A 22,509-nucleotide genomic window follows, 5' to 3' on the forward strand; every position below is an offset into this window, starting at 1 on the left:
GTCAATGTACAAAAACTAATCGGTTCAACTAACTGGACCATTCGGGAGCAACTATTTTGTAGATTAAAGGAGACGTATCGAGCATTACCGGAAGCTTAGCTAACATTAAATCATTCTAGGCTAGCTAAAACTAGTTGTGTGGCGCACTAAAGTCAAACAACCCCAAAATGGTGCTTTTTGCGCTCCGACTAAAACATGAATTTAACAGTAAACTCATTTAGTATTTAATGTCTGTCCTTATCAACTAGCTAATAAGGTTTAGTTTCGACAGCGTGCTTTCAGTATGAACTGGATGTAATGCGAAGGCGCGCAGTTTAAAACTAGGACGCCATTGTTCAACATGCCATCCTAAAGTCATCATTGCTATCTCTAGAGATGTAATCTGTGTTGGGTAAAGGTGGGGTCATTGTGTTAGGTTGGGTATTGTAGTTTTTATCTAAATATTGATATGATTAAATTACACTAGTTTTAGGGTCTAAGTGTTGTAGTAGAGCAGTGGTTCTCAAATGGTGGTACGCGTCCCCCTGGGGGTACTTGAAGGTATGCCAAGGGGTACGTGAGCTTTTTTTAAAAATAGCAACAATTCAAAAATCCTTTATAAATATATTCATTGAATAATACTTCAACAGAATATGAATGTAAGTTCATAAACTATGAAAAGAAATGCAACAATGCAATACTCAGTGTTGACAGCTAGATTTTTTTGTGGACATGTTTCATAAATATTGATGTTAAAGATTTATTTTCTTTTTTTAAGAAATGTTTAGAATTAAGTTCATGAATCCAGAGGGATCTCTATTACAATCCCCAAAGAGGGCACTTTAAGTTGATTACTTCTGTGTAGAAATCTTTATTTATAATTGAATCACTTATTTATTTATCAACAAGTTTTTAGTTTTTTTCATATCTTTTTTTCCAAATAGTTCAAGAAAGACTACTACAAATGAACAACATTTTACACTGTTATACAATTTAATAAATCAGAAACTGATGACATAGTGCTGTGTTTTACTTCTTTATCTCTTTTTTTCAACCAAAAATGCTTTGCTCTGATTAGGGGGTACTTGAATTACAAAAATGTTCACAATGGGTACATCACTGAAAAAAGTTTGAGAACCACTGTACTAGAGTTTTATTGTCTTTTTGTGACAGTCATCTCTTGGGTATTTGTCAAAATTAAATATTTACATGAAACCACTGTTATCAGACATGTCTTGTAAAGATGATCCCATTGATGTGTCATTTTCCTGTGATAAGTTTTAAGAAAGCTGTATAACCTGTGAAAATGCACTACCGGTAATTTATGGTTAACTTCAATACAATGTCAATGAGGCTCAAGATTTTAGCTGTGACAAGTCAAAATTGATTAATATTCACCCCATTTATAAATAAGGCATTCGACACAGTCAGCGTCCCCACGTTACTTAGAAAATTAACAATTTTTTAACTGTCAACAGATACTTTGGCCTGGATTATGTCACATCTATCTGGTCGGACCCAATGGGTCCGTATTGATTACACAACATCCAGTTTTACTTCTACTGATACTGGCCTGCCACAAGGCTCTAACGTAGGCCCTCTTCTTTTCTCCATGTATATAAACAACCTGCCATCTGTATGTGAGGATGTACATTTCCAGATGTATGCAGATGACACGGTTATTTACTACTTAGGGAAAGGACGCTGAAGCGGTTGCCAAAAAAACGTACAGCAGCCATGGAGAATGTGGCAAGATCGCAACAGGACTCTAGTCTTACATTACACATTAGGACAAAGGGCAACAATGTATTTTGTAAACAATTATAAAATGTCATCCTTTCCAAATATAACTGTTAATAAGGAACTAATACAAAATGTTAGTGAATATCGTTACCTGGGTGTCATTTTAGACCCAGCACTTGGCTTTAAAAAACATATCAAACAGATGTGCCAGACTCTTAAGTACAACATAAAAATGTTTGAATGTATCAGGAATTTGTTAACACTAGAGGCAGCTTAAACTTATTTTAATGCAATGATTATGTCTGGTTTTTATTATTGTATAACATGTTGGTCCCAGGCAAACAAAATTACACTGAGGCCATTGGAAACCTTGCACAAACAATCGTTTAAAATCCTTGATCGAAAACCACAACTGCACCATCACTGTTTATCCATCCATCCATCCATCCATCCATCATCTTCCGCTTATCCGAGGTCGGGTCGCGGGGGCAGCAGCCTAAGCAGGGAAGCCCAGACTTCCCTCTCTCCAGCCACTTCTTCCAGCTCTTCCCGGGGGATCCCAAGGCGTTCCCAGGCCAGCCGGGAGACCTAGTCTTCCCAACGTGTCCTGGGTCTTCCCCGTGGCCTCCTACCAGCTGGACGTGCCCTAAACACCTCCCTAGGGAGGCGTTCGGGTGGCATCCTGACCAGATGCCCGAACCACCTCATCTGGCTCCTCTCGATGTGGAGGAGCAGCGGCTTTACGTTGAGCTCCTCCCGGATGGCAGAGCTTCTCACCCTATCTCCAAGGGAGAGCCCCGCCACCCGGCGGAGGAATCTCATTTCGGCCGCTAGTACCCGTGATCTTATCCTTTCGGTCATGACCCAAAGCACATGACCATAGGTGAGGATCGGAACATAGATCGACCGGTAAATTGAGAGCTTTGCCTTCCGGCTCAGCTCCTTCTTCACCACAACGGATCGATACAATGTCCGCATTACTGAAGACGCCGCAACGATCCGCCTGTCGATCTCACGATCCACTCTTCCCCCACTCGTGAACAAGACTCCTAGGTACTTGAAATCCTCCACTTGGGGCAGGGTCTCCTCCCCAACCCGGAGATGGCACTCCACCTTTTTCCGGGCGAGAACCATGGACTCGGACTTGGAGGTGCTGATTCTCATTCCGGTCGCTTCACACTCGGCTGCGAACCGATCCAGTGAGAGCTGAAGATCCCGGCCAGATGAAGCCATCAGGACCACATCATCTGCAAAAAGCAGAGACCTAATCCCGTGGCCACCAAACCGGATCTCCTCAACGCCTTGACTGCGCCTAGAAATTCTGTCCATAAAAGTTATGAACAGAATCGGTGACAAAGGACTGCCTTGGCGGACTCCAACCCTCACTGGAAACGTGTCCGACTTACTGCCAGCAATGCGGACCAAGCTCTGACACTGATCATACAGGGAGCGGACTGCCACAATAAGACAGTCCGGTACCCCATACTCTCTGAGCACTCCCCACAGGACTTCCCGAGGGACACGGTCGAATGCCTTCTCCAAGTCCACAAAGCACATGTAGACTGGTTGGGCAAACTCCCATGCACCCTCAAGAACCCTGCCGAGAGTATAGAGCTGGTCCACAGTTCCACGACCAGGACGAAAACCACACTGTTCCTCCTGAATTCGAGGTTCGACTATCCGGCGTAGCCTCCTCTCCAGTACACCTGAATAAACCTTACCGGGAAGGCTGAGGAGTGTGATCCCACGATAGTTGGAACAAGCCCTCCGGTCCCCCTTCTTAAAGAGAGGGACCACCACCCCAGTCTGCCAATCCAGAGGTACCGCCCCCGATGTCCACGTGATGCTGCAGATTCTTGTCTACCAAGACAGCCCCACAGGATCCAGAGCCTTAAGGAACTCCGGGCGGGTCTCATCCACCCCCGGGGCCTTGCTGCCGAGGAGCTTTTTAACTACTTCAGCAACCTCAGCCCCAGAAATAGGAGAGCCCACCAGAGATTCCCCAGGCACCACTTCCTCAAAGGAAGAAGTGTTGGTGGGATTGAGGAGGTCTTCGAAGTATTCCCTCCACCGATCCACAACATCCACAGTCGAAGTCAGCAGAACACCATCCGCACCATACACGGTGTTGATAGTGCACTGCTTCCCCTTCCTGAGGCGGCGTATGGTGGTCCAGAATCGCTTCGAAGCCGTCCGGAAGTCGTTTTCCATGGCTTCCCCGAACTCTTCCCATGTCCGAGTTTTTGTCTCCGCGACTGCTAAAGCTGCACACCGCTTGGCCTGTCGGTACCCGTCCACTGCCTCCGGAGTCCTATGAGCCAAAAGAACCCGATAGGACTCCTTCTTCAGCTTGACGGCATCCCTCACTGCTGGTGTCCACCAACGGGTTCTGGGATTACCACCACGACAGGCACCAACAACCTTGCGGCCACAGCTCCAATCAGCCGCCTCGACAATAGCGGTTCGGAACATGGTCCACTCGGACTCAATGTCCCGCACCTCCCTCGTGACATGTTCAAAGTTCTCCCGGAGGTGTGAATTGAAACTCTCTCTGATAGGAGACTCTGCCAGACATTCCCAGCAGACCCTCACAATGCGCTTGGGCCTGCCAGGTCTGTCCGGCATCCTCCCCCACCATCGCAGCCAACTCACCACCAGGTGGTGATCGGTAGAAAGCTCCGCCCCTCTCTTCACCCGAGTGTCCAGAACATGAGGCCGCAAATCCGATGACACAACTAGAAAGTCGATCATGGAACTGCGGCCTAGGGTGTCCTGGTGCCAAGTGCACATATGGACACCCTTATGTTTGAACATGGTGTTTGTTATGGACAATCCGTGACGAGCACAAAAGTCCAATAACAAAACACCACTCGGGTTTAGATCCGGGAGACCATTCTTCCCAATCACGCCTCTCCAGGTTTCACTGTCGTTGCCAACATGAGCGTTGGAAGTCCCCCAGTAGGACAAGGGAATCACCCGGGGGAGCACTTTCCAGTACTCCCTCGAGTGTACCCAAAAAGGGTGGGTATTCTGAACTGCTGTTTGGTGCGTAAGCACAAACATCAGTCAGGACCCGTCCCCCCACCAGAAGGCGAAGGGAAGCTACCCTCTCGTCCACCGGGTTGAACTCCAACGTGCAGGCTTTGAGCCGGGGGGCAACGAGAATTGCCACCCCAGCCCGTCGCCTCTCACTGGCGGCAACGCCAGAGTGGAAGAGGGTCCAGTCCCTCTCGAGAGAACTGGTTCCAGAGCCCTTGCTGTGCGTCGAGGTGAGTCCGACTATATCCAGCCGGAACTTATCTACTTCGCGGACTAGCTCAGGCTCCATCCCCCCCAGTGAGGTGACGTTCCACGTCCCAAGAGCTAGCTTCTGTAGCCGAGGATTGGACCGCCAAGTGCCCTGCCTTCGGTTGCCGCCCAGCTCACAATGCACCCGACCTCTATGGCCCCTCCTATGAGTGGTGAGCCCATTGGAGGGATGACCCACGTTGCCTCTTAGGGCTGTGCCCGGCCGGGCCCCATGGGGACAGGCCCGGCCATTAGGCGCTCGCCATCGTGCCCCAACTCCGGGCCTGGCTCCAGAGCAGGGCCCCGGTGACTCGCGTCCGGGCAAGGGAAATCTGAGTTCATTTTGTTGTAATTCCATAGAAGTCTTTGAGCTGCTCTTTGTCTGATCACTCACCTAGGACCTGTTTGTCTTGGGAGACCCTACCAGGGGGCATGAAAGCCCCCAGACAAATTAGCTCCTAGGATCATTGGGACACGCAAACTCCTCTACCACGGTAAGGTAGCAGCTCAGAGAGGATCACTGTTTAGTTTTTCCAAAATATAGATTGTTAAATTTTGCTAACATTCAAAGATTGTCATCAATGCGAATGACCCATGGAATCCTAAATAACACCGCACTAGCGCCACTTAAGCACTTTGTTCAGTGTACGTCTGCTGTGACAACTAAAAACACACCACCAAGGGACATTATTGCGTACCCAGATGTAAAACCTTGTTTGCACCATCAGCCTTTTCATACAAAGTGATAAAGGAATGGAACAAACTCAAAACAAACTTGAAAAGGCTAACAGATTATTCTTCATTCACAATTTAATTTAAAAAGTGGCTTTGGACGAATCAAAGTTGCTCACACGGTCATTGAGTTGGACACTATGTTTAAAGTTAAAGTACCAATGATTGTCATACACACACTAGGTGTGGCGAAATTATTCTCTGCATTTGACCCATCACCTTTGAGCACCCCCTGGGAGGTGAGGGGAGCAGTGGGCAGCAGCGGTGCTGCGCCCGGGAATCATTTTTGGTGATTTAACCCCCAATTCCAACCCTTAATGCTGAGTGCCAAGCAGGAAGGTAATGGGTCCCACTTTTTTATAGTCTTTGGTATGACTCAGCCGGGATTTGAACTTACGACCTACTAATTTCAGGGCGGACACTCTACCCACTAGGCCAGTGGTTCTCAAATGGGGGTATGCGTACCCCTGGGGGTACTTGAAGGTATGCCAAGGGGTATGTGAGATTTTTTTTTTAATATTCTAAAAATAGCAACAATTCAAAAATCCTTTATAAATATATTTATTGAATGATACTTCAACAAATTATGAATGTAAGTTCATAAACTGTGAAAAGAAATGCAACAATGCAATATTCAGTGTTGACAGCTAGACTTTTTGTGGACATGATCCATAAATACTGATGTTAAAGATTTCTTTTTTTGTGAAGAAATGTTTAGAATTAAGTTCATGAATCCAGATGGATCTCTATTACAATCCCCAAAGAGGCCATTTTAAGTTAATGATTACTTCTATGTGTAGAAATCTTTATTTATAATTGAATCACTTGTTTTTTTTTCTACAAGTTTTTAGTTATTTTTGTATCTTTTTTTCCATATAGTTCAAGAAAGACCGCTACAAATGAATAATATTTGGCACTGTTATACAATTTAATAAATCAGAAAGTGATGACATAGTGCTGTATTTTACTTCATCTCTTTTTTTCAACCAGAAATGCTTTGCTCTGATTAGGGGGTACTTGAATTAAAAAAGATTTCACAGGGGGTAGATCACTGAAAAACGGTTGAGAACCACTGCACCAGGCCACTGAGTAGGTCTGATGTGTCAACTTAAAGTGTATGAATGAGAACATTTTGTTGTGAGGTGTCTTAAAATCTTGGTGTTTTTTAAAAAAAATGATGACGGATGTGAACAAGAGCATGTATTGTCTGTGTGATGTTAATTAGGTGTGGTTGTAATGTACAGTATAAGTGTCAATAAAAGGGCATTTTATGACTTTTCTTAATTTGATTACATTCCATAGTATAATTTTATTGTTATAATTTCATTGCATGTTTTTTTGTATCTTTTTAATATAGGTAGCCAGGGACTGCAGATGGAAATGAGCTATTTAGCTCTAATTTGGTGCAGAATATATCTGTGTTTGAGCTTAATCTTTCCGTGCATTGTCTCTTGAAATAAACACTAAACTTAAACTAAACAAAAAAAAGTTGGTATTACAAATCTTTCTAAACAAAGAAACATTAAATAGAAGTTCCATAGTTACGGTGTATTTTTAATTGCTTAAATTCATGAGATTAGCGTTAGAAATAACAGAACATTTGAATAAACATGGCTTCTTGGACGTGACTTGTAAGTCACAAAACAAACGGCCAGGCAGTCTGCGCGTCCAAAAATATCTGTGCGAATCGATACATTTTAAAGATATTTGTCAGACTCACAGATAAATGTATGACTTTTATTATCATAGGGATTCCAATGAAATTTTTACCCACCATAGATTTTTTTTGTATTTTTTGTCGCGTGTAAACCTGCCACATTTTAACAGAGCTTTGTGGTGTGAGTACTTGTCAAATCTGAAAATGTGGATATCCTGGATTTATGTTCTACGTCATGAGTATTGGTGTATAATGCTGATGAAATCAAAGCGAATGCAGTTGAACTCTGAAAACAGCGGTCGGGTTGCTACTCACGATGGCCCAATGAAGTGTGAAACACTCGGAGTGACCACTGTGGATGTTGTATACACACATAGGGTTGGGAAATTAATCAAATATCAATTATGGTTTCTCACGATCATGAAAATACAATAATTGATGTGTGTGTATATATATATATATATATATATATATATATATATATATATATATATATGAACTTACATTACATACATACATACATACATACATACATACATATGTATGCATGCATGCACGTAACAAACGTATGTTTGTTTGTTTGTTACATTTACACAATTATGCTTTGACTCAAAATAATTGTGAACCTTGTCCAAAGATACATTGCACCAATAAATGTGGGTTTCTTTGCATTTATAAAATGTTATTAGACTCAACAAAACACATTATGGTGGTAAAATAAGTGTAAAAGGCAAAAATCTGAATTTAAAACAAAACAGAAAAACCTTTTTTTATTTTATTTTGCTGTTCTTTCAATAAATTATTACTCTTATTTTACGTTTTGCGGTTTTTTAGTTACCAATTGTTTTCTAGTTTTTTTCAACTGTATTAAAAGTTTAGTTTGGTGCTGAAATATATATTCATGTTTTCAAATAAATGAATAATTGTGTTTGTTGATTACAAAATCAGTCAAAAATAACCATGATTATTATTTTTGCCATAATCGTCCAGCCCTAAACACATGCTTGCATCTGTTTGCTTATTTATGCATTTGTCGTCTTTCTCTTTCAGTCTTGTGTTGATCTGTCTCTAAAGATGTCTTCAACATCTCAAAAGCACAAGGACTTTGTGGCTGAGCCAATGGGCGAAAAACCTGTGTTGGCTCTTGCAGGCATCGGAGAAGTCCTTGGAAAACGATTAGAGGAAAAAGGTTTTGATAAGGTAATATCTTACATCAAATACATTTGGAATAAGTACACTATAAGTGTTAAAACATAATTTATAACCTTAAGTTTGTTCAAAGATTTGAGTGGTACTGTAATTTTAACCACCATTTTTGCATACTTTGCCTTTAATGTTATTGTTGTTAACCTAGCTACATTAATGTCCTGAGTCCTGACGTATTTGGACAGTGACAGTTTTTGTATGATTTTGCCTCTACAGTGTACACATTACAACCGTAATGGATTTTAAATAAATAAATGAGCTTCAATTGAAGAGGCTTGACAAAAATATGGCATTTAATATTTAGGAATTACAGCTGCAGGCACATTATTTCAGTAACATCCATTTCATTTTCTGTGATTCAACTTACATAGTTGTATGTATATTTTTCTTGTTAATACTAAAAATTGGTTAATGTCCATGGGCTTTATTTACTGCAAGTTTAGGCACACACAATGCTATATTGTACCTGTAGCTATAATTCCTTAATGGTAAATGTCTGAGATATGTTTGCTACAACATTCTATGCATGTTGATTTATTGATTGATGTATTTTTAATCCATTGTGGATGTGTATACTGTAAAGGCAAAATCATACAAAATGAGCTGAGTTTACACACCTTAACATTGAGGGCAAAATATTTTCAGTATTAAAAATGTGGTAAAATTTGACTTTGAATTGGACTTACTTCCTATTGCTATAAATGAGGTGTTTAAAACTTTCAACTATGAAGTGTGTATTTAAGTTAACAGTTGGATAAGTTTTGCATTGGAGCGATTAATGACAGTGTATGTCAGTCAATGTTTACCATCCCAAACAACAACTGAATTATTGAATTAATTGTTTTAAAATAGGGATATAACTGTTGCAAAATATCAAAAACGCTTGGTAAAAATTTCAGTGTGTAAAATTAAGTGGCACAAATGTTTAGGATAAACACACTTAAACACAAACATAATGCTATAATGGTAAAATTACTAAACATGTCAGACTTTAGTAAATCTTAAAGGCGTCGTTACGATTCTCAATTTATTCATGACAAAGCCAGGAAAAAAACAAGAATTTGTTTCTGGGATGCCTTTGAAAGATGGAGATGATTGAAGGCGTAAGATGTTTTAATCTGACGTCAAACTTGCTAATTTCTTCCTTGAAAGGTAAGTAAGGAATTAACGTTTTCTTATTACTTGTAATAAATGGAAATGGACATTTTGCATGTAAACAAAATTGTCCAATACGGTCTATGATCTTGTCCAACAAAGCTAGTATGTTCGTACAACGAATGCTTAGTGAGATGCTCAGCTGCGAGTGTAATGTGTCAATGACACATCGAGACATAGGCTATCAGGGGAAATATATGCCCGTTAGCCTGTATGTTGATGTGTCATCCAACTGACAGGGCAAAATATATTTTCGACAAATAAAGCCTATGTAGATATGGGTAGTGTCAGTGCATATTTCGTTCTCAAAAGGCTGATACGCTGAGGAAATGGGTTCCAACATTCACACGGCTAATTGCGGTTTCTGGTACTGTATGTGCATCAGGCACATATGGGGTGGTATTTGCTTGGCACAATATAATGCATTACATGTACTGATTTTCTACTTTGTGTATTGACATGGTAGTAGACTACATGACTTATGTGTAACTTGGTTTTTGCGTAATCTGGCAAAAAAAGATGGGGATACCGTATTTCCTTGAATTGCCGCAGGGCATATAGTATGCGCCTGCCTTGAATTACTGCCGGGTCAAACTCGCTTCGCAAAATAATTAGCGCATGCTTAGTATTACCGCCTGGTCAAACTCGTGACGTCACGAGTGACATTTCCCCTGTAATCATTTTCAAAATGGAGGAGGCGGCTTTCAATACCGGTAATTTGAAATCGCATAAAAGAAAGAAGATTAACAGCTATTCAGTAGGATTTAAGGTCCAAGCTTACATCACACTCAAATTTTTACTGCATGCCTTTGGTAAGTGCCGGAGTGAGAAGAGGTTTTAAAATAATTAGCGCATGCTTACTTTTACCGCATGCCTTTGGTAAGCGCAGGAGTGAGAAGAGGTTTTAAATTAATTAGAGCTCCGGCAGCAATTCAAGGAAATACGGTATGCTTACATGAAAGTGAAAGCAGTGCGTCAGGTTGGATGCAATAGGGAGTTATGCTGAAAGAAATGTGGTGCTAATTTTACTGTTGGCCTTGGCTTGCCATCAAAGTAGGCCTATGCAATATATTCTATATTATTATACTTAATTATTTCGACGGTAGGGCATCACGGTGGAACAGGAGTTAGTGCATGTGCCTCACAATACGAAGGTCCTGAGTTGTCCTGGGTTCAATCCCGGGCTCGGGATCTTTTTGTGTGGAGTTTGCATGTTGTCCCCGTGACTGTGTGCGTTCCCTCTGGGTACTCCAGCTTCCTCCCACCGCCAAAGACATGGACCTGGGGATAGGTTGATTGGCAGCACTAAATTGGCCCTATTGTGTGAATGTGAGTATAGTTGGCCCTGCGAAGAGGTGGCAACCTGTCCAGGGTGTACACCGCCTTCCGCCCGAATGCAGCTGAAATAGGCTCCAGCGAACCCGAACGGGACAAGCGGTAGAAGATGGATGGATGGATATTTCGATGGTAGTCCCTGCGGTCAAATTTGACATTTTAGCAGGGTAATGCCGTCAGTCTGTCCCGACTCCTCACAGAAATATTGCTGCGTAACTTTACAAATACTTTTGGCTAATCGACATTAGTAAAATGTGGCATAATTACTTGGTAAACCATCTTGCAAGAAGCACGAATGAGTGAAACCTACAGCGTAGGACTCGTCAATTGCCATTTGAAGTTCTTTGGAGTAGGATTCAGATTAGGCTGTGTGTCTGGCAACCTCAGTCATGGAGAGTGAGTGGGGTCTACAGAATTTTGACCGTGATTGCAGTACCACATCTGGCCAAATTAGCACATATGGCCCTTTTTAAAATAATTTCTTATAGTTGATGTCTTTAAAGCAACAATACAAAAAATGTACAGTTTAGTGTCATTCAACTTTTACATTATGGGAAGTAAAGCCTCTACAGTGGTCATTTTTAATATCAGCCTGGAAAATGTTGTTTCTCAGAAAAGTAAACTAACACATTTACTTTTAATAATGTAAATACCTCACACATAGTTTTGTGTGTGACAGTTTATGAGGTGGCGACTTGACCAGCCCTGCCTTCCGTTTGAGAGCAGCTGGAATAGTTTCCAGCCAACTGTGACGTTGTGAAAGACAAGCGGTACAAAAAAAGATGGATGGATTGAGGATGTATCAAGTTGCTTTTTAGTTAACTTGTATTTCCCACGTTGAACATATTTTGTTGGTCATTTCCTGCCGTGCGGTGCAACAAGACCGCCTGGCTTTGTGTAGCCTTGGAAACGCTTGAACAGAGAGTGGTGGGCTTCACTTTGCTGAACACAGAATTTCTTATCTCCTCCACCAAAGAGGTTATGTTTTGCCAGGGTTTTTAAAAAGTTTGTTTGTTAGCAAAATAACTCAACCAGTTACAGACAAATTTAATGTCCAAAAAAAGTATTCCTTTTATTTAACACGAGTACAAACACTTCACTTCCTGCTTACGGCGTTCCATGCTTCCAGCTTACCTTTTCCAAGCTGCACGCAGGATTTTTTTGGCCGACGCTCAAATGGCAGTAAAAAACTACACTCAACGAGAGTTCGTTTGATAACGTCACGTCATAGTAAAATTTGGAAGACTTTGAAACCGAAATACTGCTATATTTATAACACCATTACACATACTTGCGAACCTTGAGACCTCCGATTTCGGGGGGTGGGGCGGAGGCGTGGTTGGGGGGGGGGCGTGGTTGGGGCAAGGGGCGTGGTTAAGAGGGGAGGAGTATATTTACAGCCAATTCACCAACTCGAGTATTTTTATATATATATATATATATACATATATATATATATATATATATATATATGTATATGTGTGTGTATGTATGTATGTATGTATGAAATACTTGACTTTCAGTTAATTCTAGCTATATATATTTATTTTATTATATATAAATAAAATAAATAGTTGAATTTCAGACGGCACCTATCAAATACACAGTAATAAAAACACAGTTGTTCTACTAACTGTACTGTGCTTGCTGGTTACCAAAAAAACAACAACAACACTTACCTTTCACTATTTGAGTAACCTTTGTTCTGCGTACTGGCGAACGGTATGTTGCTTCCAGCTATCAGCATAGCCATCTTTGTCTCAGCATAAGTTACACCATCGGGTCTCCATTTTGCGAGGTGGTCCATAATACTGGGTTGTGAACGATGCTGCGCTGCGGATGCTTTGTACTTCGCTGACCGTTCATGACTGAGTATAGCCGTTCGGCACCCGTGTTCAATGGAGAAGTCTGTTCTACAAAATTTACAGGCAACATACCCCTTCTCTTTCGATCTCTCCTGGATAAACTAAGACTCTTGTTTCCATTCGTTTTGGAACTTGCAAGCGTATTTCTTCATTTTGCTTGTCGAAGGTGTAATATATTGAGTTGGAGTCAATTACCAGGCGAGGTGATGAAGTTATGTCTCTTTACTGTGGGCTTCAGGAATCAGAACAGACTGCCTCACTTGCCCTCAGGTGTGCAACACCAGGTACATTGTTGGCCAATCAAAAAGCAACCCCATAACGCTATAGCCAACATTCACCAGGAAATGACAACATAGATCACTATTACAGACAGCGTCTCCATGGCTGTAACTTCATCGTTCTTCTGCTTCGTCTCTTTGTGTGTGCAGTTTTTTATTAAAATCCGTAGATGTTGTCAAGTGATTGGGCATGCAGGCAAGCTGTTTATATAGTGGGAAAGCGAACGTGAAAACAGTCTGTCCCCACTCATGTCCGCATGGAGCTGGAGGGTGTGTGGCCTCCAGCTCCGGCTGAATTTCGGGAGATTTTCAGGAGAAAATTTCTTCCGGGAGGTTTCCGGGAGAGGCGCTGAATTTCGGGAGTCCCCCGGAAAATCCGGGAGGGTTGGCAAGTATGCCATTACATCCTTAGTGTGAAACAATTTTGTAAGCATGTTACAATAGGCCAATCATTCAAATAAAGATAACCTTGGCAGCTAAACTTTGCCTAATCTGTCATTAGCCGACAACAAACGTATCTTATGCATCTGCGTGTGTTTTACGTGTGGCTTAGCTTACATGCTTAGATATGTTGGTTGCAGAACGGTAGAAAGTTAGCAGCCTATAGAGGGCTTCAGATTTTTGCTAAAGTATCCCATAATGCATTGCCAGAAGCCATATTGAAGGGCTACATGTAATATTTTCAAACTATTCAGTGGAAAATAACATTTCACCGCCTTTGACACAATGGAAAAATACTGTGAGTCATTAGATAAGAAGTCCCTTTGTCGTTATAAGGAGCAAACCGCTGTATTTGGTTGCAAGGATCCATACAAGATCGACAAGTTAGAGTGGAGCATAGACCAGGGCATCTTCACTGATGTCTCATACCTGGACTTTGCAAACTATTTAATTTTTCAACCAAGCCCTTTTTACACCGTGAACGACTTTCAAAGTGATAAGAGTCTAGAAAGCAATGACCGCTCTGTTTGTGGATGTGTTTATCTGTATGAACCCAGTGGACATCGTGTCGTCATGCCAGGCTAGAGTAATGCACTCAAAATGATCCGACCCAAGTTTGACACTCTAGATAATCACGAATAACCAATCTATGGTTATCTCAGCACACTGGGACTGTAAGAGAGGAGAGTGATTTTCCAATGTTGCTTCAGTTTTTTTATGTGTACGCTACAGTCCGAATGAGAGAATTGAGTACTATTTTCTATCAATACAACTACTATCAAAATTATTCAACCAAGCACATCAAGTTACTTCAAAGTGGGGCTGTCATATATTTTATATTAATTTTTATTAACATTTTTTTTAATTACCTTAAATGAAATGATCCGAACAAACACAAAGTAGTCATAGCACATCACATCTCGGTTGATTGCAGCAATCCATGCTTTCCTTTGCCATTAACGCTTATTTTCCTCCACTTTAGAAATGTCTAGAAATACGCTTAGTAATGCGATAAGAGCTTGTAATATCTCTCTCACTTGAATTGTGGCAGCTAATCGCACACGCCTTCGGCATAATTAGTATCACTACTTGAATGATCAGCAACAATGGGTGTGATACAAACAAAGCCTTCTAATATGGTCAATGGCATTGCATTGTGGGAGAAAATATGCGGTTTTAGGCCCTGCCCACATGTAAAAAAATTTAGCGACTTTGCATAAGTGTTTTACAGTTTCAACCAACATTTTGGTCGCATTTTTCAAAACGCCAATTAGAGTGGATGTGTGTGTGTGGAGGCGTTCCCTTTTGATAGCAAATTAAGCCCTCCATGCTCAACCCTCTCTAAAAGTGTCAGAATTTATCTTTTGAAAATGTATACTGTTAAATATTAGGGATGTGTCGATTGATCGGCCACTGAATATCGGAAGATTTTCATGAAAAAAATATGTGATCACAAACTTTTATTTGGCTAACACTGTATTTTAGGTCCCCTGCCCTGCTGAAAAACTGGCAGCTAATTATGTGTCTCCATGCTCCCCTAAGCTATAATAATAACAACTAATAATAATCACTTCCATTGTGAAAATAAACTACATTTCTTCGTATCATAAAAAACATCGCTGGAGGACGAGGCTAAACATGTTGCGCACCGAGAGCAAGTCAAGAGCAGTTATGCTAATGCCATTTTAGGGCTGGGCGATGTGGTTAAAAAATTATCACAATTATTTTTTTCTTATCATCCGATCTCTATCAATATAACAATTTTTTTTAATTTATAGCAGATTGTCCCGTGCAGGATTATACAAAGTGCAAAGGTACAGGTAACCCACGCTACAGTCCGTACCTGGTTTTATTGACACGGTTTTGCTTCATTTTCAGTACGTTTAGTGAGGGTAAAGAGGACAAACTTTTTTTCTCCTCAAAATTTCTTTATTTTTTTTGCTTGTCTTCACAAACATTCTGCAATAAACAAGGTGTTGTTGGAGTATTAAATACTATGAGATTTAAATTTTTCTTATGCTAAACACCTCCAAATGGTAAATAGTTTTTTTTTCTTTAACCCAGATTGTGGAGTTTTTTTGAAAACCCAATTACTGTAGCTTATATTTAATACAAGTACATTAAATCGCAGTTCAAATTTTAGGTACTGTAAAATTATGTGTACCAACACATAAAACAAGTTAAATGATTATTTAAGGAACAAAATGTTTCACAAACACAAAAATTATTTGAGCAGTGTCAGCAGAATTTTTATCACGTCATATCAGAGGAGTTAACAAAAAGTCTGATATCATTTTTAGATATAAAAATGCCTCTTTGTGTTTAAGTCAGTGGGTGTGTTTATTCCCCCAGTCGAGACCAATACAGTAGTTCAGTCACAAGGACATTCGGTGTCTCCTTGCAAGTCTGCACTGGTGAGCTACAAATTAAAGTCTGTCACTGAAGTTGCTGCTCTTTTTAAACTTCTATGCTATTGTTAGTCATATTTTTTTATTTTGTTCTTCTGGGCTCTACTTCCAGCTGTGGAAGGCGGAAGAAGCACAACGCTGATTGAACATTAATTATATCGTGACAAGCCTGACTTTGGTGGAACAGGATGGGCACGTACACACATACGAACACACGCAAACATACACAAACACATACATTCACAGACACACACAGGATAAAAGTCAATAAAGGCGGGTTGTCCTTGGGCTACACAATTAATCGATTATGGCCGCTACGATTAAACGAGGGTGATCACCTGCGATATTAGCATTTAAAAAGCAGGCTCCTTTGCATTTAAATTCAAGTATTTTCACAATCAACAGTAAGGGTGACTGTAAAACAGTGGACTCATGTGAGAAGAGAGTAAGAGGGGGTGAGAGGGTGACTGACAATTGATTAGCTGGCCGTCTAGCTCCTGAAAATATTCGGAAAAATAAATCCTTTATTGCATTTTTGCCCTTCTCTCCCGTAGAGTGACCCACATTTTAACCCCGCAACACGCCCACGCACCGCACCATTCTCTAGACTTGTTCCTGCAAACCCGGAAATGCTTGGGCGTGTATAAACCAACAAACGCCACAAGAAGTTTTACTGCAAAGCTGCGTTGTATTGCACATTTATAAGAGTTATTGTGCTGCGGCGACAGGTAAAGAATGAAAAACATTTCTGTTCTTTAATTGCCATCGTTTTTCCGTGATGTGAAGCTAATAATCCAAATAGGTATGGTTACTCCCAGAGAGGTCTGCCCGGAACCGGTGCAAAGCCCTGACGTACAGACTACCGTAACTTCAACCATGCATCGATGAACGTCATATCCATCCACCTCTCAAAGACCTGAATGTAAAAACATTTTATTCGGCAAATACCTTTCCTATATATACTGTTAGTAGTACAGTTTGTTCCTTGGAGCAGTTGCCTTTTTTACATAAACACATTTTTTTCTTTTTTTTCCACTTATTTGCACTTTGGCATGTGTGCCTGAGTAATGCACTCAAAATTATCCGGCCCAAGTCGGATTTATGCATGAATATTCCTAAACATATATATATATATATATATGTATGTATATGTATATATATATATATATATATATATATATATATATATATATATATATATATATATATATAAAATGGCTGCGAATCTTTGGGTGTCCCACGATTCGATTCAATATCGATTCTTGGGGTCACGATTAAATTCAAAATCAATTTTTTTTCAATTCAACACGATTCTCGATTCAAAAACGTTTTTTTCCCGTTTTGAAAGGATTCTCTGTTCATTCAATACATAAGATTTCAGCAGGATCTACCCCAGTCTGCTGACATGCAAGCAGAGTAGTAGATTTTTGTAAAAATCTTTAATTGTAAAGGACAATGTTTTATCAACTGATTGCAATAATGTAAATTTGTTTTTAACTATTAAACGAACGAAAAATATAATTATTTTATATTTGTGAAAATATTGGTTGTTGGTGTTGTCAAGCTTATGAGATGCGATGCAAGTGTAAGCCACTGTGACACTATTGTTCTTTTTTTTATTTTTTATAAATGTCTAATGATAATGTCAATCAGGGATTTTTAATCACTGCTATGCTGAAATTATAACTAATATTGATACTCTTGTTGATAATATTCATTTTTGTTTCACTACTTTTGGTTTGTTCTGTGTCGTGTTTGTGTCTCCTTTCAATTGCTCTGTTTATTGCAGTTCGCTCGGTCAGGTTTGGTTTTGGAATTGAATTGCATTGTTATGGTATTGCTGTGTATTGTTTTGTTGGATTGATTAAAAAAAATTAAAATAAAAAATGAAAAAAATATTTTTTTAAAATGAGAATAGATTCTCAATCGCGATTCAAATTTGAATCGAGTTTTTCCCACACCCCTTATATATATATATACTAAAGATGCCCGGTTTGCGGTCACAACCGCGGAGTGGGTCGGGCGGGTGACATGACGAAAAAACAGATTTTAAATAGATTCAGGCGGGTGGCTGTTGAACCAATTCGGAAATATATATTGTAATAATCCCAGGAATGTAGGCTCATAAAACTTCTTCGTTTGTCTTGTCTTTATTGCACAAGATGTAATACAACCACACAACAGATGTCATGTCTCTAACGCTTTTCCCGGGACAACGCGAACTCTCACTTCCTGTTGACAACGTCACTTCCCTATCTCTCCCGGAAGTCCCGCCCCGCAGTCGAAGTCATTGGCTAACACCCCGTAGCCAGCAGCTACATTATACATAGTTAAATGTTATGTTGAAGAGGTTCATTTAGCCTACTGACGTGTATTTATAAATGGTTGATTTTTATAGGCTAGTAGGTAAAGTGTTGTACCTGACACTACTTGATGGTACAATCCATATAACACGTCACAGACAACGTCACGCTAACATCACGTGACACCTCTGATGAAGGCTGCAGGAGCAAGCTAGCCCAAACTTGTCAGGTACAACACTTTACCTTACTAGCCTATAGAAATCAACCATTTATAAATAGTTAAATGTTGTTACCCACATACGAAAAACGAGCAGCACTCTTTGAAACACTATGTGGGCATACTTTTATTTTGAAGTGTCTCGTTTGGTCTGTCGACGGATGTAAGGAAGCTACTTCCGGGTATGGCCAACGACTCGAGGTATTTGTCCTTTGTTGGTATTTTACTAGGTAAAATGTTTGATCCACATGCTGTGCATGTTATTATTTTTACGTTTGTAACGTGCTTTATTTATTAGTTTTCACGGTGAATTTGAAGGGAAAGGAAGCCTTCAAATAAATCAGTTCAAGAAAGCCATCGTGTCTGTGCTATTTGGAGGGAGTTACACTTTCTAACCTCACTAATGCCTTGCATCGTCTATATTAGATATATAACAACGGGCGGTTGGCGGGCAGGTGTGGCTCTGATGAAATGTTGGTTCGGGTTGATGACGACTTTTGTGATGCGGTTTCGGGTCATATAATTGCCTATCCGCGCATCTCTAATATATACACATATATATATTCCCATTTATATATACACACACACATATATATATATATATATATATATATATATATATATATATATATATATATCTCAATCAATCAATGTTTGTTTATTAAGCCCTAAATCACAAATGTCTCAAAGGACTGTACAAACCACTACGACCACGACATCCTCGGAAGAACCCACATAAGGGCAAGGAGAACTCACACGCCATATATATATATATGTATATATATATATATATATATATATATATATATATATATATATATACACACACACACACACACAGCAGTGTTGGCGCTAGGAATCTTCAAACTGGGGCCCCTTGGACCCCATAAAGTAATAAAAATGGGGTCCCACTTTTTTGTAACTGTTTTGAAAACAAATGATAAATGTATGCATTGTACTGTTTATTTCTCACATTCTATTTTGTGTTTTGAAAAAGGTTGTCATAAACGTAACTTCATTCATTAAAAAAATAACACAAAATAAAACAAATGCAGTGTTTGTGATCGTTAAAACTTTCGGCAAATCAAAATTTAAGAAACTGTACCGGAAAGTGCATTACTTTGAATTCTACCAATAATAAATAATTAATAATTTGACCTGGCAACTATACCGTATTTTCTGGACTATAGGGGGCACCGGATTTTAAGGCACACTGCCGATGAATGGTCTATGCATTATGTTTTACAGATAATCTTCAAGCCACTTTCTGACAGTCTCTTCCAGATGCGCCGTTTTGTGGGCGGTCTTATTTATGTGGCTCACCTTCGACAGCGTCTTCTCTCTGTCATCTTTGCTCTACCGGTGTAACGTACAAGGACAGGCGTGGAAGAAGTGTCAAAAGATGGAGCTAACTGTTTTAATGACAGTCAGACTTTACTTCAATCAATAACAGAGCAGCATGTCCTCATCCGGAAACAACAACACCGTAAATGTGAAACATGAAAAAACGTCCAACCGGAGCTCTCTAATTAAGTTCCTTGGGTGTATAATGTAAACTCATTACACCGGTATGTTTTAGTGCTTTCACGGCGAGTTTACTGACATATATAAGTAAGAACTTTACACTACTTTATATTAGAAATGGCACTAAAACATTTACTACTACAACATTTTGATAGATTTTTGAGCGTCGTGTGTAATGTTCTATATTTTCAATGGAACATTTAAAATGTTGGTGGTGTATACTTTATACTTATCTCTTATGTTTGACGGCCATCTACTGGTCACATTTATAATTACACCCTGTACCAAATAAAATATGTGACATATATGGCTCTTGAGTAAGAATGCCCTTCATTCATTTGTGTATGGGGTGTTCAAAATCAATATGATCGTTCTAATTAGCCATGATCATACATCATGACAGCTTTTCTTTACATCTTCCATCTAAGACCATTAACACCCCTTTCAATGATTCATCAGCTGTGAGGTGAGTAAGCTCAACCCTTACAGTCCGGGAACTACGGTAAACAAAACACTGGCGGAAAAATAACAGTAAAAAAAAAAAAAAGACCCGCGTCCTGAGGACGCGTAGACTTCCGGAATTTTGCGTCCTTTCTGATTTCCATCCATCCACCCATCCATCCATTTTCCTACCGCTTGTCTCTTACAGGGTTGCGGGGGGTGCTGGAGCCTATCTCAGCTGCACACGGGCGCAAGTGTGTAAAAAGTAAAAATTTGAGGCCTGTAATCATCCTATCCTACTGTTAAGCTAGCTTGACACAACAGAAGAAACTACGGCTTAGTGTAGTTAAAAAAGTGTAGATGGAACCACATTACAGCTGAAAGTATGCAAATATTTATAGGAAATTAACAAGTAGCTTAATAAGAGTTTAGAGGATAATATAACAATTGTTGGTGTGTCCGCACTGTCAGGGCCAGAAGTACACATGTAAAAGGATCGATCCATAAATTGGTGGTGTTGATACCAAGGGTAGTATCAATGCTAGAGTGATTAGATTAATTTAATTTTAATATTTTTATATTTTCTGTTGTCAATGTTTATAAACTTACAGAATAATTCCCTGCACACAGCAGAACTTTGAGGGCAAAAACCAAATGATTTACTGTAAACGAGTAGCAGGTTGTTAGTAGTTTTTGCTTTTGTGTACTATTGACTTTGTTTATCAAACAACTATGTGTCATAAAATATAATAAGAAAACTAAGTTTAAATATTGTGAACTTTGTGATTTGATGCTTTGACATTGTTTATCATGGGTTTCCAACATTGTAACATTTCTAAATCAGAAAAGAGGAAAATCCTCAAAGTGTTCCTTGTGGTTAAGACCTTAAATGTTGGATTCTGTTCTTTGTCTATCAGGCTTACGTGGTCCTTGGACAGTTTCTGGTCCTCAAGAGAGACGAAGAGCTTTTCCGGGATTGGTTGAAAGACACTTGTGGGGCCAATAGTAAACAGCAAGGTGACTGCTTCGGGTGCCTTAAGGAATGGTGCGACGCCTTCCTGTGAACAGTGTCCTTTTTTTCCCCACACACAGTATGTTTTTGTAGCGCAAACTGTTCATCTGTTATTTCATAGATTTTAAATCCACTGAGGTTTATTGAAGGTGATTTTAAGTACAGTGAAGTTATTGCAGCGTTTACACTGTCATTCAGTTGAGAGCTTAAAATGGAGACAAATGTCCTCGATGTTTGCAATGGAAGACCAATAAAATATCAGCGTTTTCACTGTCATTCGGTTTAGAGTCTAAAATGGAGCCAAATGTTCTTTATTTTTGCAATGAAATGCCAATAAAATTGAAAGCGAGTTTTTGCTGTGACACATTGACACGTTAGTCTGTTGACTTGAAGCGTTTTCACTGTCATTCAGTTAAGAGCTTAAAATGGAGCCAAATGTTCTTTATTTTTGCAATGCAATGCCAATAAAATTGAAAAGCGAGTTTTTGCTGTGACACATTTACACGTTAGTCTGTTGACTTGAAGCAAACCATCCATGATTATCAGCTCATTAGTATGTTTTAGGATGCTGATGCAGCCTTTATGGACATTTGAACATTTGTGCTTTGTAGTCAAACTGTCTACCATGGATTATATTTACACTAATTTCTTGTCTTGGGACATCGCTGCTTAATCCATCCATCCATCCATCCATTTTCTACCGCTTATTCCCTTTCGGGGTCGCGGGGGGCGCTGGCGCCTATCTCAGCTACAATCGGGCGGAAGGCAGGGTACACCCTGGACAAGTCGCCACCTCATCACAGGGCCAACACAGATAGACAGACAACATTCACACTCACATTCACACACTAGGGCCAATTTAGTGTTGCCAATCAACCTATCCCCAGGTGCATGTCTTTGGAGGTGGGAGGAAGCCGGAGTACCC

General features: G+C 40.0%; 1 protein-coding gene across 1 annotated transcript in view; it reads left to right on the forward strand.

Moving 5' to 3' along the window:
* banf1 (BAF nuclear assembly factor 1) overlaps positions 1–22,086 on the forward strand; it is a 22,252-nt gene extending 166 nt beyond the window's left edge. Inside the window, exons 2-3 of the mRNA XM_061897889.1 lie at positions 8,450–8,599; positions 21,490–22,086. Of these exons, the coding sequence (XP_061753873.1) occupies positions 8,474–8,599; positions 21,490–21,636 (273 nt within the window). The 5' untranslated portion in view covers positions 8,450–8,473 and the 3' untranslated portion in view covers positions 21,637–22,086. The remainder of the gene's footprint in view (positions 1–8,449; positions 8,600–21,489) is intronic.
* Positions 22,087–22,509: the final 423 nt, after the last annotated feature.

This window comes from Nerophis ophidion, linkage group LG04 (genome assembly GCF_033978795.1).
Source record: "Nerophis ophidion isolate RoL-2023_Sa linkage group LG04, RoL_Noph_v1.0, whole genome shotgun sequence".
Classification (NCBI taxonomy): Eukaryota; Metazoa; Chordata; class Actinopteri; order Syngnathiformes; family Syngnathidae; genus Nerophis; species Nerophis ophidion.